Source organism: Lynx canadensis, chromosome B3 (genome assembly GCF_007474595.2).
Source record: "Lynx canadensis isolate LIC74 chromosome B3, mLynCan4.pri.v2, whole genome shotgun sequence".
Lineage (NCBI taxonomy): Eukaryota > Metazoa > Chordata > Mammalia > Carnivora > Felidae > Lynx > Lynx canadensis.
Genome location: NC_044308.2, coordinates 132,701,244 through 132,718,672, shown reverse-complemented (window position 1 = coordinate 132,718,672; position 17,429 = coordinate 132,701,244). Strand labels below are relative to the sequence as shown.

Genomic DNA, 17,429 nt, shown 5'->3' with positions numbered 1-17,429 from the left:
ATGCCTAGGAGCCTTCTCCATCTCATTGTAAGCACTGAGATTTGCACTTTCCCACCACCTGTCAATTGGTGAAAAGCTCTGGGAAGCTTCTGCTTTCCAGCCATGAAATGAAATGTGGATGTGCAGAAGGCCCACTTCCTGACCCACTGTCTCAGGTTCTGAGTGTGCAGGCAGATTGCCAGACACTAATGTCATGTTGGAAATATCGAGGCTCCACGAGGCTCTCTAATCATGACCGGAGACATTTAAAGTTATATCTGATCATTTTGGTGTAAGAATCCCATTCTTCATGTTACGTGGGAAGGTCAAAAAACAAAGAACATCTAACTCTCCTCTTCTGGTTATTAAACAATGGTCGACAATAAGAGCATCACGACTCGTTGATTAATATGTTTTCAATGTCAAAGTTTCAGTGGGAGTAGGGGATTAGGAGGGACGGCTATCCTCTTGGCAGAAAGATCAGATATGTCTCCTATCGTGGCCATTATAGAGGCAAGGGTTGTCACGAACTTGGGTAAAATAGACTAACAGACAGTTCTGTTATGCTAAGTGGAAGAGAGTCTTACAGAGCCCAGGGCCCAAAAGGAAAGTCATTGAAGATAGCATTTCTTTTCCAATTTATTTGCATCTCTTTTGAAGTGATATTCCTATATTCTTTAGCTTTCTATAATTCCTTTCTGCCGATAGCACACTTGTTGCATAGCATTTTCTTGGACAAGAAAAAATTTCTCAGTCATTATTTTGTGCATCAGAACAATTCTCTTCTAACTGTAGTCATGTGACCTCAACAAGAGCACCGTTCTTATAGTGAGTACCTACTGGGATGAATGTGATTATTGGCCCAGCAGTATCTACATGCTTCTGTGCCTAGAAAAGTATTAAAAAAGCCTAGAAATCATATGTCATTTTTTTGTAACCATGCATAGGTAGTCATTACCAGCCATACCTATGTAAGTATAATGGCCAAAGAAGTAGACTTACTGAGTTGCCAATTTTTATTTTACCAATTTTCCTATCTTCTCGGCAATGGTAATGCCTGAATTTTTATTTCACTCTTTGGTTTCAAAATCTTATTGTCAGAGATTTCCTTTTCTGATGATCCTCGTGCATATGGCTCCTGAGTGGACAGTATTAATGAGTGTGAGCTTTTCAGGCTGACCTCAGAATTTCCCCTCTCTGGGGATTTCACATGTAAAATATTGAATACAACTACTTAAAAAAATCCAGCTCTCGGGGCGCCTGGGTGGCGCAGTCGGTTAAGCGTCCGACTTCAGCCGGGTCACGATCTCGCGGTCCGTGAGTTCGAGCCCCGCGTCGGGCTCTGGGCTGATGGCTCAGAGCCTGGAGCCTGTTTCCGATTCTGTGTCTCCCTCTCTCTCTGCCCCTCGCCCGTTCATGCTCTGTCTCTCTCTGTCCCAAAAATAAATAAACGTTGAAAAAAAAAAAATTAAAAAAAAAAAATAAAAAAAATAAAAATAAAAAAAAAAAAATCCAGCTCTAGAAATAGATTCGAATCATTTTAAGAAAATTCCAGCTTTTCTGAGGGCTTTTAATTGATTTTTGTACCATGGAGAAAAATTATCTCCTTGGGGATCGAGTGCGGGCTTGGGGCATTTTCTTGAGTGGACACCATGCACCGAGGGCGGCCGGTGACCTGGAGGGAGACCGTGAATATAAATCAACATCAGCCTGGGGGGGCCTGGTGGTAAGACAGGAGTCCATGTCCGTATCTGAAGCGCTGGCCAATCAAACAAAAGGTGGTGAGTTGGGGAAAAGACTTCTATCCTTGCATCTGCAGATTGTCCGTTTCCCAGTATTTTAGAACTGGTGCCACAGGAATCGAAGCTCAGAATCTGGACAGGATACAGGTAGAGAAGAGCGATGGCCTCATTACGTAGATTTTCAAATAGAACATGCTATTTTGGTTTCTTTAGTTAAGCTAACTTCGTTTATGTTATCAAGGATATAGTATTTGATTGGAAGGAATATTTAATCCCTCTTACATTTCAGATATCCAGATTTTGTAGTCCTGTTTCATGTTAAACCCACCCAGATGCAAATTGTACTCACCTTCACAGCCCAGCTGTTGAGGGGGCACCGGGGTGGCTCGGACGGTTAAGCGTCGGGCTCTTGACTTCAGCTCGGTTCATGATCTCACGGTTCGTGCATTCGAGCCTTGTGTCGGGCTCTGTGCTGGCAGTGTGGAGCCTGCTTCGGATTCTTTCTCTCCTTCTCTCTCTGTCCCTCCCCTGCTCACATGCCCTGTCTCTCTTTCTCTCAAAATAACTAAATTAAAATAAAGTTCTTATCCTGAAAGTTGGCCCTACCCTACCCACCACCTTCCAACCCCCAAAGGGAAATTGTCTTCACCCTCTGCTTTAAACTTCTAATCTGTCATAAATATCTTTCTCCTTTATGCTTATTCATAGTTAATTTGGATACCTATAATCCAGTATTAGGGCACGAGCTTAATGTGAGCAGGCACAGAAAAGTGTTCACTATCACGCTAGAGACAGCACAGCGCAGTTTCGTACATGTTGAACAGATGACTCCATTTTATGTAAATGATGGCTTATGTAGCGAATGGGCTTTCTCTTCTCTATATTTTTTGCTTTGCTCTCTAAATGCTACACCCAGCGCCATATTAAGGTCACGTTGAGCAGTGAGCCCCAGGGCCGGGGAGCAGGAAGACTTGAGTTCTGGTCCCAGTTCTGCCACAAATCACCGCACCTCTCTGGCCTGCACTCTCCTCATCTCAGAAATGAGGGTGTTGTGTTATATTATCTGGCAGGCTTCTTCTAGTTCCAGAACCCGCTGGTGGGGTCATCTATCATGGAGAGTGGCATGGCAGTCTCCTTTATTTTCTCTGTGTATCACAGATATTATTCAGAAGCGACCGCCGCCTGAATACAGATGTGGTCTGTCAATGTGACAAAGACTGCTCTCAAGAGGAAATTACTGGGTTTGACAGCTATCCAACCCTGGGTTTGGTTTTTGAGGTGTCACTATAACAAGTGTTATGGCCGACGTATCTAATTCCTCATCTACATATATGGTCGAATACGCTGTTCCTGCTGTAATAGCATGAGGGCTATTTTTCTTTTACTCCAACTGTCACATAAGATACTGCTGCCATGGTTTCTTTCTTATGACCAAATGTTGCTAACCCTTTCAGTCATCCCTGAAGTTATTAATAGCCACACATCATGAATGTATTCATGCCATTTTCCTTTATAGAAAGAGGAATCCATTTCTTAGGCTTTTCTTTTGTAGTCGAGAGCTAACTTCTGGGTAAAACAATCCTAATGATACTGTGTGTTGTATTAGTAAAATAAGAAAAGCTCGTATTTAATAAAATAAATTTATATTTTACGTGAGATATTTAATATTATTTTAAGATGCGAAAAAAATAGGCTCAGGATTAGGAGTTCCACTTAAGAGTTCTGATTGTCCTTCTTATCTATCTCCTACAATGAAATTAAAATTTTCAGTACTGTGTTTTTACTGTGACATAAGGACCTGTGATTTGCCACCTCACATCTAGCCATTTTGTCTGCGTGCCTCCTACCCAGTCCTCCTCTATCAGGCTACCTTGAATAGACACACACTTGCCATTTAAAGAGCCTTCCAGTGACCAGCAGCATCAGCACCAAGGAGCTTATTAGCAACGCCTAATCTCAGGCCCCACTCCAAACCTACTGAATCAAATGTGTTTACTTTAACGTGATCCCTGAGTGATAGACACGCACGTTCAAGTTGGAAAATCACTGGTTTACCCTTCCAGTTACATTTTGCATGAGGAAGATTAGCGTTACTTTTTTTTTTTAGCATTATTTTTTAATTTTACTTTTTGAATTCAGTAGTTTTTCATTGCCTGCCAGCTAACCCCTAGAGTCCTTGGCCTGTCATGCAAAGCCCCTACACGCACACACACACAGAGGCCTTGTGTGCCTTCTTAGCGTGTCTCCCATCGTTTTCTCAAATCAGAAATTCTCCACCATTCCGATCTGCCTGCCATGTACTGATTTTATCATTTCTCTTCTGGCATTTTTGCTGTTGCCAGGTTCACTGCCCTCTCTGCTCTGACTCCCTCATCCACATGCCTGAATGGCATCCATTCCTTAGAGCTTAGCTGAACTCTGTCTTCTATGTAGCCTTCCCTGATCACTCCAGCCCAGAAAGTTTCTTTACCTTCCTTAGAACTCCTGTAGCATTAAGGTATCTAATGATAGTAAGCACGATAATACTAGCCACTAACACTTACTGTTTACTGTGTACCAGGCACTGTGTTGAATGAATCCCTGTAGGATCCTCATGGGTTAGGCCCTATCTGTCCTCATTTTACGGAGGGAAAAGTTTGGAGAGGTCACAGACTTGCTCAAAGTCACCGGCTGGTGAGTAATGGATCCGAGACTCAAACTCAGGCGGGTTAACTACCAAGCTTGTGCTGTTACTCACTGTTATATTCCCTTCTCTCTTCTTTAAATGGTATAATCGCCCTGAGGACAGGAACCATGCCTTTTATCCCCACAATACTGAGCATAAACATGAGGAAGCAAGGCACACCTGCTCTGCCCAGAAATGCTCTTGTTAAATCAGTTGCATGATGAAATAGCTTTTCTCTGTTCATATGAATTGGTTTGGTTTGGATTGTTATACTTGAGACTTCATTTGGTTATCTGCACTATAAACAAAAGGAATCCTTGACAAAATATACAAAAGGAAGCTGATGTAGTGTTTTATCACATGAAACCGGAGCATTCATCCCAGTTCAGGTTGCTTTGATAGGAACCCATGTGTTACGCATTTTGCCTTGGGAATTACATCATAATAGTGTTTTGCCAAATAACCTGTGAAAGCAAAAAAAAAATTTTTTTTTAATGACATATGGGTTTTTATCATTTTAACTGGGGTGGGGGTGCTAATCTAAATCCATGATTGTTTCTTGGTAAGGTAGGATTCTGCTCTGGTTCACTTGGAAGACCTTTCTCATCAGTAGCTGTGAGTTCAGCATTGTGTTTTATCATTTCTGGCTTGACCACATTATCTGCTTGGCTGCAATCTGCTGCTAGAGACAATCAGGGTGAAGTAGTAATTAAATGCACCATGGACTTCGCGTGGCGCCTCTTAGTTCCTGTTCTTTCCCTCGCCTCTGCCTGTCCCAGTGCCTAAGTTGACCCCGGGAGAGGCAGGGTAGGCCCTAATACGGATAAAACTTTACCTTTTTAAAAAATTGAAGTGTAATTAACATACAGCGTTAGATTAGTTTCAGGTATACAATCTGATTCAGCAATTCTATACGTTACTAGGTGCTCATCATGAAAACATACTCTTAATCCCCTTTGTCTATTTCACCCATCTCCCCACTCGCCTCCCCTGTGGTAGCCACTAGTTTGTTCTTTGTGTTTGAGTATCCAACTCTTGATTTTGGCTCAGGTCATGATACTAGGATGGAGAGATACAGCTCCACGTCAGGCTCTGCACTGAGTGTGGAGCCCACTTGAGATTCTGTCTGTCCCTCTGCCCCTCTACCCCGATCACACTCTATCTTAAAAAAAGAGAGAGAGAGAGAGAGAATCTATTTGTCTCTTTTTTTCTTTGTTTCTGAAGTCACATGTTGAGTGAAATCATATGGTATTTGTCTTTCTCTGACTGACTTAGCATTATACTGTCTAGATCCATCCATGTTGTTGCAATGGCAAGATCTCATTCTTTTTTTTATGGCTGAGTAATGTTCCACTGTACGTGTATACTGCATTTTTTTTTTAATTTAAATTTTAGTTAACATACAGTGCAGTATTGGTTTCAGGAGTAGAATTCTGTGGTTCATCACTTACATACAACACCCAGTGCTCATCATAATAAGTGCCCTCCTTAGTAGCCATCACCCATCCAGCCCGTTTCCCATCCTACCTCCCTCCATCAACCCTCATTTTGTTCTCTATCACTATGACTGTGTTATGGTTTGTTCCCCCACCCCTTTTTTGTCCCCCTCCCATATGTTCATCTGTTGTGTTTCTTAAATTCTACATGAGTGAAATCATACGGTATTTGTCATTCTCTGAATGACTTACTTAGCATAATACACTCTAGCTCCATCCACATCATTGCAAATGGCAAGATTTCATTCTTTTTGATGGCTGAGTAATATTCCATCAAATATATCGACCACATCTTTATCCATTCATCATTCGATGGACATGTGGGCTCCCTCCATAGTTTGGCTATTGTAGATAATGATGCTATAAAATTTGGGGTGCATGTATTCGAATCTGTATTATTGTATCCTTTGTATAAATACCTAACGGTGCAATTGCTGGGTCAGAGGGTAGTTCTATTTTTAGTCTTTTTAGGAAACTCCATACTGTTCTCCAGAGCAATTGCACAGTTTGCATTCCTGCCGACAGTGCAGTAGGGTTCCCCTTTCTCTGCATCCTCACCAACACGTGTTGTTTCTTGTGTTGTTAATCCTGACAGGTGTGAGGTAGTATCTCACTATGGTTTTGATTTGTGTTTCCCTGACGCTGAGTGATGTTGAGCCTCTTTTCATGTGTCTGTTCATGTAGCTTGAAATCCAGAATTGTGATGCCTCTGGTTTTGTTTTTCTTTTCAGGATTGCTTTGGCTATTCGGCGCCTTCTCTGGGTCCATACAAGTTTTAGGATTGTTTGTTCTAGCCCTGTGAAAAATGGTGGTGGTATTTTGATGGGGATTTGCATTAAACGTGTAGATTGCACGGGGTAGTATAGACATTTTAACAACGTGTGTTCTTCCATGAGCATGGAATGCTTTTCCATTTCTTTGTGTCCTCAGTTTCTTCCATAAGAGTTTGATAGTTTTCAGAGTACAGATCATTTACCTCTTTAGATAGGTTTATTTATAGGTATTTTGCTGTTTTACACCCCATTTTCTTTCATCTATGAAGTTGGGTTGCTTCCATATCTTGGCTATTGTACATAGTGCTTCAGTAAAATAGGGGTGCATATATCTTCTGGAATTAGTGTTTTTGTTTTTGTGGGGAAAATACCCAGTGGTGGAATTACTGGGTCATATGGTAATTCTATTTTTAACTTTTCAAGGAACCTCCATACTGTTTTCTATAGTGGCTGCACCAATTTGTGTTTCCACTGACAGTGTACGAGGGTTCTTTTTTCTCCACATCCTCGCCAACACTTGTTATTTCTTGTGTTTTTGACTTTACCATCCTGACAGGTGTGGTTTTGATTTGCATTTCCCTGTTGATGAGTCACGTTGAGCATCCTTTTATGTGTCTGTTGGCCATCTGTATGTCTTCTTTGGAAAAATGTCTATTCAGATAACCTTTACTTTTCCCAGTCCTCTCTCCTGCTTTTCACTCACCTCGACCCCCACCCTCGTCTATGGAACTTAGGATTTTAGGATCCCAGAACTAGTTACTGGTGGCTGAACATGGCTGTTGGAATCTTGTGCTGGACCCCATCATTCTTTCCCCCCCAGTGTATCTGCATTTTCCGCCTCTGTTGTTTTTGGCTGCAACTAAGCCCCCAGAATGTCTAACACCACTTTCCCCTCCTTATCTTCACTTGTAGTCTAGCCTCAGGCTGAGCCTCTGTGGAAGGGGCTTTGGTTTTGACCTGCCCACAGCCCGGTATTGCAGAACCCGTGTTCTCAAGTGGCCTTAGGTAGTTAGTTGGACCTGCTCCTTGCCAGTCTGTGACCTGGAGCGAGCTGACCGTTTGTCTTCTTTGTCCAATGCTTCCACCCCCTCCCCCAAACACACCATGGTACGTTTCCCTCTCCCTCTCCCATCCAGAGTAATGTCTGTGAACTCTATGTCCACCTTCCTGGATCCCGGTTCTTAGATCCCCTGCTGCCTGCTTTGATCCTCTGATGGCCAATCCCAGAATGGGACCACATTCTCAGTTCAGGCAGAAACTGCTGTACCTACTTGACCACAGTGTTTGGCACACTTCTGTACACAGTTTCGCAGCCCTGGTCCTGTGTAATTCCAGAATGCTTTCCTTTCCATGCTCAGGTTTGGCGTTGCTGTCACTCGAAGTCATATCCTGCCCTTATTAGCATCCAGGAGAACTTGGTCTCATCTGTCTTTGATTTCCTGTTTCAGGGATAGCAAATTGTTGGCAGGAGAGTCAGCATCTTCTCCTGGACCCACGGTCTGTACTCATCTGAGGGGCCTCAGAACTTTTGGCATTACACCCTAAGCCAGTTCCTCAGCATTGTCACACACGATCAGATCAACTTGCTCTCTGTCATCGTTGTACCAAAACTTTCCTTCTGCTCTGCAGGTGAGCTTGCCTTTCTGCTTCATGGACAGGGCCGTGGCCTCTGCCCGGGTTATGTCTCCTGCCTCCTCTTTGCCCCCAAAGCTCTCAATTTGCTTTCAATTCTAGTTGTAAGGAAGAGGATCTCTTCTGTTTTTCTAATCTGTTTTTCTGATCTCTTTTTCTAATTCCCCTCCTTTGTTCTGATCTCATCCCCTCCGCTTTTTCTGATCTAAGACCTTTCTCCACCTGCCATTCCCTCTCCTGTGTGTATAACTTCCATAGCTGTCTGCACATGTACTCTCATCCCCCAGCCTAGAAAGCTGCCCCCACCACCTAAGTCCCTCCAGGTAGCTCCCCCTATTCTTTTTCTCAGGTTTCATTCTTGTCAGCTTCTCAGGGTGTTGAGCATCTTGCCAGGGAACCCTGTCCTTGATGCTCAGACCCCCTCAGCTTTGCTGGCCTGTATCCGTCCATTCTCCTGTTCATTAAACACCTGCTAGAGTCATCTTACTGAATCCGTGCAGTGATCCCACACATCACCTCTTACTCATACCCATTCTACAGATAAAGCTGAGGCCCTTTATTGCTAATTTCAAGCCATACTGGACCTAATTCTCAATTATTTTATCTTTTGGTTAAAGAAGAAAACTGATGGGGTGCCTGGGTGGCTCAGTTGGTGAAGCATCCGACTTCAGCTCAGGTCATGATCTCACAGCCCATGGGTTCGAGCCCCGCATCAGGCTCTGTGCTGACAGTTTGGAACCTGGCGCCTGCTTCAGATTCTGTGTCTCCCTCTCTCTCTCTCTGCCTCTCCCCCGCTCATGCTCTTTGTGTGTGTGTGTGTGTGTGTGTGTGTGTGTGTGTCTCAAAAATAAACAAACATTAAAAAAAATTTAAAGAAGAAAACTAACATGGGAAACTCACAAATAATAAAAACATTTTATTTGATGGCACTCATGTTGCTGGTACTTGTTAATGGTCATGTGTTTTTCTTACACCTCAAATTTATATCTTTTGATTTAAGAATACCACTGCCTGATAATGGTAGAGTAGGCTGAATTTGCAGTTAAAATAAAATATCTGAACACACTTAGCCTTCAGTATCATTCAGGAATTATGTTAAAGAACCTATGTAGGAACAAAAATAGAAGTTACAAAATGTATTTCTCAACCCAAGTCAATATTATTGTTGAGGTTTCTTGTAACCCATTCATGACTTCAAATAGAAATCTTCTCTGCCTTGGAGCTGACATGGCAAGGCTCTAACCCAAGGAGAGGAGAGGAGAGGGCCATAGAAAAGTACACTCTCACTCCCTTTTTGCAGAAATTTAACTGTGTTTGATGGAGTATTCAATGAATACATGAATGAGTAAACAAGTGAGCGAAGGAATAGAATGAAATTGATCAAAGTTTGCATCTTCAAATTATGTGTTAAATTGGGTAGAGCATCAGGGGCACCTGGCTGGCTCAGTCGGTGGCACCTGCGACTCTTGATCTCAGGGTCATAAGCTTGAGCCCCATGTTGGGTGTAGAGATGACTTAAAAAAATTGGGTAGAGCATCTGCTGGTCCTTAGTTTTATCTGAGACTATTACACATTGTCTTCTTTACTGGGCTTTCAATTGCAGATTTAAACTCAGAGAGTTTAAAAAATATGAACTTGACCACACATTTGTATGGATATTTAAACTGCTATCATCATAAAATTATTACAGTAGTTTCAGACTCTATCAGAAAGCTTTTAGTGGAACTCTACCATCGGAGTGAGATTTGATTAATTGGACGGAACCTTCTTTTTCTTTCTCTCTTGTGCATTGCCTTGTAGAGTAGTAGAAAAGTTTCTGTAGTGACCAAATTTGTTACAATATTGGTGCCATTCATTCTGTAGGTTAGAAGTTGGTCCTGACAACAAGTTGCTGGATGTACTTTTCATGGACAAATTGGTTGTTTGGGGGAAATCACCAGACTTAGTTCTTCAGGAATATTTATTTTCACTGACTGATTTCATTGTATGGAGATCAGATTTGAACCCTAAGGGCTTAGTTGTGCTCTCTTTGTACTGTTATTCATTGCTAGATGTGGTTCAGTTAAACAGGAAGGAAAGATAAATGGAAAGATAGTGGTGTATATATATGCATGTCAGATGCAAATCAGGAATCTTGGTGGAAAACTCAAAAGTTTTTATTTTATTTTTTAATAATGTTTTAATGTTTTAATAATGTCAAAAATGTTTGTTTTTGAGAGAGAGCACAAGCAGGATTGGGGCAGAGAGAAAGGGAAACAGAATCTGAAGCAGGCTCTGGGCTCTGAGCTGTCAGCAGAAAGCCCAACACGGGGCTCAAACCCATGAGCCGTAAGAACATGACCTGAGCCAAAGTTGGATGCTTAACTGACTGACCACCCAGGTTCCCCTAAACTCAGAATTTTTAAAAGTGCAATTACCTCCTCAATCATTTTTATTCCCAATTAAATTAGTGTTTGATATAAACACTATAGGCTAGTGTAGTATTCAGGACCATTTAGTTTCCTCTCTCTTTTAGTTTCAGATTTTCATTGTAGTTCTTAGTCTTTGTGTTTTGAGGGTGCGATTACGGTGTAAGAAATCAAATTAGTGTTAGTGGGTAGATTCAGTTTTCCCTAATGACTTACTAACCACAATATATCTCCTTCTTATGTAAAAAAGCCAAAGCGGATTACTACTTATTTGACTGACAAGGAAAGGCATTTCTAATTTTATTTAGAAGCTGAAGTAAATTACTTTACCACAAATTAAATGTGAAATAAACATATGATCCTCTCTTAATGAACAAAGCAGGTTGAGAACCAAACAAGTTTGTAGTAGATCTCTTTAGCCAGCTGGTGGTGCTAAAAACTCTGATAAGAAACTAATTGGAAAGAGAGGAGGTTAATCTGGAGCCTTCCTTAATAAATGTTATTTTATTAGTTTTTGAAAAATTAGTACCACAAGTCTATGTATTAGTACCAAAGTATTACGTCTTCTAAGCTTAGGAAGCAACCCAAATCTCTTGGATAGACAGCAGGATACATTTCTAGTAAACTCTTGTAAAAATGTCATTGGCTCCCACAGTATTCACATATTGGAAATTACGTGGTTGTGTAACATCTGGCTTCATCCTGGAAATAGCCTTTAGCCTGTTGTCTAGGGAATTGAAGTACGGACAATAATGCATGTCCGAGAAGCATACCTGGTTCTACTTACGATCCAAATTTAGACTTGAGAAATATTGATTACTACTTTTTACCCTTAACATGCTTCTTAGGGCTAGGTTTTTTGCTTAGCTCTTTTTAACCCCTTGTTTTTTTAATGCCAAAGAAGTCCAGTAGAGCGATAGTCTGTTCCTTGAATGTGTCCTGAGATGCAGGTAACAGATCAGAGAGGCCTTAGAGTCAGGGAGGGCAGGTTTTGAATTTCCCCACGCATTTCATAACCGTCTTCCTGTAGTCACTTACATACATTCTTTACAGCTCAGGTGTAAACATCTTTTTCCCCAGAGTTGGCATAAGCATTAAATGAGACAATGAGTGCTCCTTGGGTGTTGTTTCCCTGCGCTGCCCTCATTCGAGGCGCAGGCTGGGACTCAGTCATCTGAGCCTCTGCTGTCCCCTGGACTTAGCCAGGCCTGAGGACAGCAGGTCCTCTTTGGGTCTGATAATGCCTCGTGCCCCACTAATGAAAAGATATTTCTAGGTTGTGAAGTTCCACAGGGATTTTGTAGACTCACTGGCTCACAGAAGAGATAGTTGATCTGGTTTTCAGATATGTCCCTCTCTATCCTGGTGATACTTACCTGCAGGTCAAAATCTGCCTAAGCATTGAAGACTGGGGAAGGGAATACAAGATTGCTGAAAGCTGTAGCAAAAGGTGGTCCCTCAGAGTTGGTTTATCCATTCATTTGTTTGTTTCACTCTTTTTGAGACTTACTGTTCCAAAGATGAACTCCAGAAAAGCTTCAAAATATCTCTAAGAGCTGCAGACTCCAAGAAGCAGGATGCTTCCTGCTTGGCAGGAACTGATAGGAAGCCCTTATCTGTGTAACAGGAAGATTATTTAAACATTCTTTACAATGTTAGGGGCACCTGGGTGGCTCAGGTGGTTAAGCGTCCAACTCTTGATTTCAGCTCAGGTCATGATCTTATGGGTTTGTGAGAACGAGCCCCACATTGGGCTCAGTGCTGGTGGTGCAGAGCCTGCATGGGATTCTCTCTCTCCCTCTCTGTCTGCCCCTCCCCTGCTCACACACACTCTCTCAAAATAAATAAATAAACTTAAAAAACCTTCTGTATAATGTTATAAAAATCAGTTATAAGATTACAAATTTTTTAAAACTTTTAAAAACTCAGAATAAAATTTATTTAATTTTCCGCAGCATATTCTGCGTATAGAAGTTTGAAACAAGTTGGCAGAGGTTTCATTGTGATGGTAGAATCGTTAAACACTAGTAACTAATAGTATGGCTGTGTAAGGTACGTAGTTTTTAGAAAGGGCACAGCTGATATCTTTGGTTAGAGCTCATTGATTCGGTCTTTGCTTTTCTTTGATTTAAAGATCACAGAATTGTGGCATCGAATGGTGGCAGAGTCTTGAGACGTCATGTACACCATCTCTCTCATAGCTAAGAAGATGGAGGTCAACGAACTTAATGGCTTACCCAAGGTTACAGAGACCTGGATCAAAACTCCGGTCTCCTGACTCCCAAGTCAACGGCTGGCGTGTTCTTTTTCTGTCCTAACTTCTACACAAGGAGTTATTTTCAGTGTAAATAAAAGCAAGTGTGTGTATGTTCAGCCTTCATAAACTTTCATACTAAACACAGAGCATTGTTTCTGCCCGGTTATCACAGTGGAAACTTTGTATCCAAGACAGCTAATTAAGATGCTCCTACCTACATTTTGGAGCAGAGTTAGGGGAGGGCCGGGAGGCACATCATCACACACAGTTCTCAGAGCAAACAAGTGCCTGTGTCTGTTACCCTTACAGAAGCAGGCGGGGTTTTCATTCCCCGTCTGCCTTACCTGCCCTGCTCCCCATCTCTGGCTAGATGAATGACATCCCCTGCTGCAGGTGTATTAGTAATTTCTGAGTTTGTTCCCCACTAAAAATGACCTCATTGTTTTGTGCTTCTTTTCCATACTTATACAGTAACAGGAAAATAAACCAGCTCTGAGTACAGCCCACAGCAGAAATCTTGTGCTCTTTATGCAAGTTTGATTTATAGACGTGTACTGCAGAGCAGAGTGACTATGAAACATTCATCTTCCCACTGCTAGTTGCCATGGAAATCAAGTACACAGAGCAGTGTCATTCCAGTCCTGGTGATGCCCGCAGTAGTTTATTCCTTTGTTGTTCTCGTTTCTTAAGCAACAGCCTCGCATTCTTTCATCGTTACAATTAATCATGCACGCAAGTTTTTATCTTTCATCTCAAATAGAAAGTACTAAAAATGTCTGACAAAAATAGGGAGAATTTAAATACCCTTGTGGCTTTAAATATGCATTTGTGATTTTCCCCCTCAGTCCCATTGGAAAATAGGTCATGTAGAAAAAAAAAAAGCACATATTAATGTACAGAAATTTCAATCAAGAGAGCAATAGAGAAATCTGAGCAAAAAGCAATGCTACACTCAGGAAATCTTCAGGAGCTTCAGACTCTCGGGCCTCCCGGTGCTTGGAACTAAATAAGTCTGCATTTTGGGTAATGCCAACCAAAAACAGCCCTTGAGCTATATATTATCACCTCTCCTTTTGTTTTGTTTAGTTAGCCTCCTTATGAGTTTGAACAACCTGAATATTTGCTGGATAGATGATGGTAGATTTTTTTAAAGAGTAGGGAGGCTTTTTTCTTTAAAGGTTAATAAAGTTCAAGATTTTTTTACAGAGTAAGTAAAAGGAATTCTGGTTATTCTTCCTTTTTTTTTTTTTTTTTTTTTTTGCCCCAGTTTAACTTAACGTAGTTCATAGTACCTACCGTGCCAACAATTAGTAAATATTTGCCAATTATCTGCCTTATTTCATGGAGCTTCTGGCCAAGTCTCTTGGTTAAGAGAGCATGTTTGGAGTAAGTGTTCCTTTGCTTGTTGGCTGGGAGACCTTTGAGAAATATCTCAATTTACCTTGGTTCCCTTAACTGTAGAGTGTGCAGCTATAAATTAGGATAATAATGGGTTGTTGATAACAATTCTTGCAAAGCACCTAGGTCCTTGCCTGGCACAATATGAATGCTCCGGTGGGGGATAGTGTTGGTGGTGGTGATGGTTATTACTGGCAAGATTACTGCTCTCACTGCTGTAACTATGCCAGGCCAGGGCTGAGTGCTAACATGTGGAGTGAGACTCCCTTGATTTCATCCCCAAAGCCCAGGACTCTGTCTTTAGGGTCGAGTTCACAGGTGATTGCCAGTGCTGTTACTTGGGCTGTATAGACTCCTTTTATCTCAACACTTTGTCTCCTAGGATTTTGGTATTGACAGGGGTATTGACAGTGGGCCTTTTATCTGCAAATTGGCCATCAATGTCAATGTTGCAAGTTTCTGTGACTGGACCTGTTTCTTACAAAGGGCTGTGTTGGGGTGGAGGTGGGGGGAGTGGGCTACCTGCTCCTGTCTTGCTAGGGGAAGGTTCTAGTGTTTGTCTACAGAGCCTGAAATAGCCTCTGATCTGCCGTCTCTCCGCCCTCAAGCTCCCGTGTTGCTTTGCAGTGGCTGCAGCCCTCCTTCAGCCCTTCTAGAATTGAAGTTTTCCGAACGGGTGGCAGACGCTTTCTTTGTTGAAATTCACTCTCCTTGGCAGTCCTCCAGGGCACACGGCAATGCCTATTTATTTGATTTAGCTTTTGTTTGGTTCGCCTTGTATTTGGTCTGTTTTGCTTTGTGCAGATCTTTTTCTCTCCAAATTTTCATGTTTCGATTCCTTGGACCTCATTTCTATTTATTTTGCTGGCTGGCTTCGTAGTATTGCTAAAAGTTGTTTGCTTTAAGCGATCACAAAATGGGTAGCCTTAGATTCATTGGTCTTTTCTCTCGCCAGCCTGATCCATAGCATGGGAAGTAGCTCACTTTGGTTAATGATAAGAACAAAATGGCCTTTGTGTTTTCCCCTTTGCCACATCCTAATACTATACCACAGTGTCCCCAGTTCTCTTTCTTTGTCGTTTCCTCTCCCCTAGCCAGTAGGCTCATGTCAGTTTCGAAAAAGAGACAGTAGTTGAACTCTTCTGAATCCTGTTTTCTCCCTTCCCGGGTGTCCTTCCTGCTTCTTCCCACAGGTGAAAGACGCTAAAAGTCAGACTCTCATATCTTTCGTGTGAAGCTCTCAACACTCAAAGTGCCATGGGTACTCAGAATACACCTAATACATTTTTTGTAAAGAACTACTACAATTTAATTTAAAAAAAAAAGAAAGAAAGAAAGCTGTACACCACACCCCACCACCCCAAACAGGCAATTCATAGAAGAGGAAACCAGAAGAGATGCGCAAACACAAGGAAATACAATTTCACACCTACCACATAAGCAAAAATGTAAAAGTCTGACGATATCCCGGAACACTTACACATTGCTGGTTGGGATGACTGCATTGGACACAGCGTATACAGCTTTCAAATCGGCAACTGAAATTTAGACCCTCTGTGGATACTTGGTAATGTTTCCAGATCCTCCCTGGATGCCTGATCGTATGTGTGGTCCTCACCGTATACTTAACGTGCAACATGACTCCTGTCTTCTTGCCCCCAGTCACGTTAGGAGGGGTCTCTGCCCTGTGCACTTCTGTCCTCAGACTTCTGTCTTTTTCTGTCTTAGAAATAAATATGTGTTATCATCTACTGCTTTGCAGACACTGGGAGGATATGAAAGGAAACAAGACAAGCACTGCCCTGCCCTCGAGGAGCTTATAGTCCAGTTGGCGAAATAGGTAGTTAGTATCCAAGATGGTTAATCCGGAAAGGTGACTGCAAAGCATTATGGGAATGTACGTGAAGGATGCCTAATGGGGGCTGAGGATGGACATGGGGCTGACTTCAGAGAAAGCGATCGCCAGTGTGAGAGTGAAGGATGGAAACAGGGAGGGAGAGAGTGTCCTACGCAGAATGCATCTGCAGAGGTCAGCAGCAGAGCCTGGCGATTCTACCAGCTGAGAGTTCCTCCATACAGCTGGTCTGTTACTGAATCCGCTCGCTCTCGTTTGTCCGGGTGGGTGGCTAGGGCCAGGAGGCTAAACACAGAGTGATGGGGCTGGAAAGGTAGCCACAGGACAAATCATGGAGGGTTTGTACAGTTCAGGAAGTTTGAACTTTGTCCTGAGGACAATGGAAAATCATTGACAAAGTAGGGAAGTGACGTGATCAGATTTGTGGTTTGCAGGGTGGCGAGTGGATTCAAATGTGTCAGGCGTAGCTTCTATCAGGGTTGATCCCAGGGACCACCTTCCCATACTCCTCTTCTCCTTAACCCCACTGCGTGTCCTGATCAGCAGTCCAGCTTCTTGCAGTTTCCTGATTAGCACAAGGACTTGCCCTAAACTCTAACCTCTTTTCTGGCTTCCTGTCCTCACACCCAGAACCCTGCCTTCTCCTAAGCTTCTAGCTGCACTTGTGCTAAAATAAATGAGTCATCTGGGACATCCACTAGATTATCATCGTGTGGCCCGGAGAGTCCATTACTTTGCTGACTAGCTTGGGTCCCCGGGGACGTGGAGGCCAACTTGGATGTAACCTGAGCTTTGACTTCTGAAATTCATTGCAGTTCACACACTTGGCCTTTCCTGCCCAACCAGACCAGGTCAGACTTGACCTGGGAGAATTCCTGTAGCCTCTTATTTCACTAGCTATTCCACGCTGGTTTCCATTACACTCCCGTGTAGGACAATAAAAATGAGAAGAGGGATTGAAGTGAGACGAATTGAACTAGCCAACAGACTTTGGGGAAGTTACATGACCTCTGTGTGTGTCAGTCACCTCATGTGTAAGATGCAATTATGAGAGAACGTACGTCACAGAGCTGTTTGGGGGTCGTACGAGGGACCACATGGGAGGACACCGTGTGCGGCCCCTAGTAGGCACCCACCGTTCATTAATGTTTTAGTGAAGGTGTCCGGCCCATCATAGAGCAAGAAACAGGAGAACATAAAAGGCTTTTGAGTTCAGGAATAATT

The 17,429-nt window shown here is 42.5% G+C and overlaps 1 protein-coding gene across 3 annotated transcripts in view; it reads left to right on the top strand.

Moving 5' to 3' along the window:
* Window positions 1–17,429, top strand: part of EFCAB11 (EF-hand calcium binding domain 11) — a 158,125-nt gene that overhangs the window by 31,308 nt on the left and 109,388 nt on the right. Inside the window, exon 6 of one of the 3 annotated variants that reach the window (XM_030319765.1) lies at window positions 12,830–13,453. The exons of the other annotated variants lie outside the window; for them this stretch is intronic. Within the exon in view, the coding sequence (XP_030175625.1) occupies window positions 12,830–12,896 (67 nt within the window). The 3' untranslated portion in view covers window positions 12,897–13,453. Of the gene's footprint in view, window positions 1–12,829; window positions 13,454–17,429 lie in introns of those variants that run through there. 3 annotated transcript variants of the gene reach the window in all.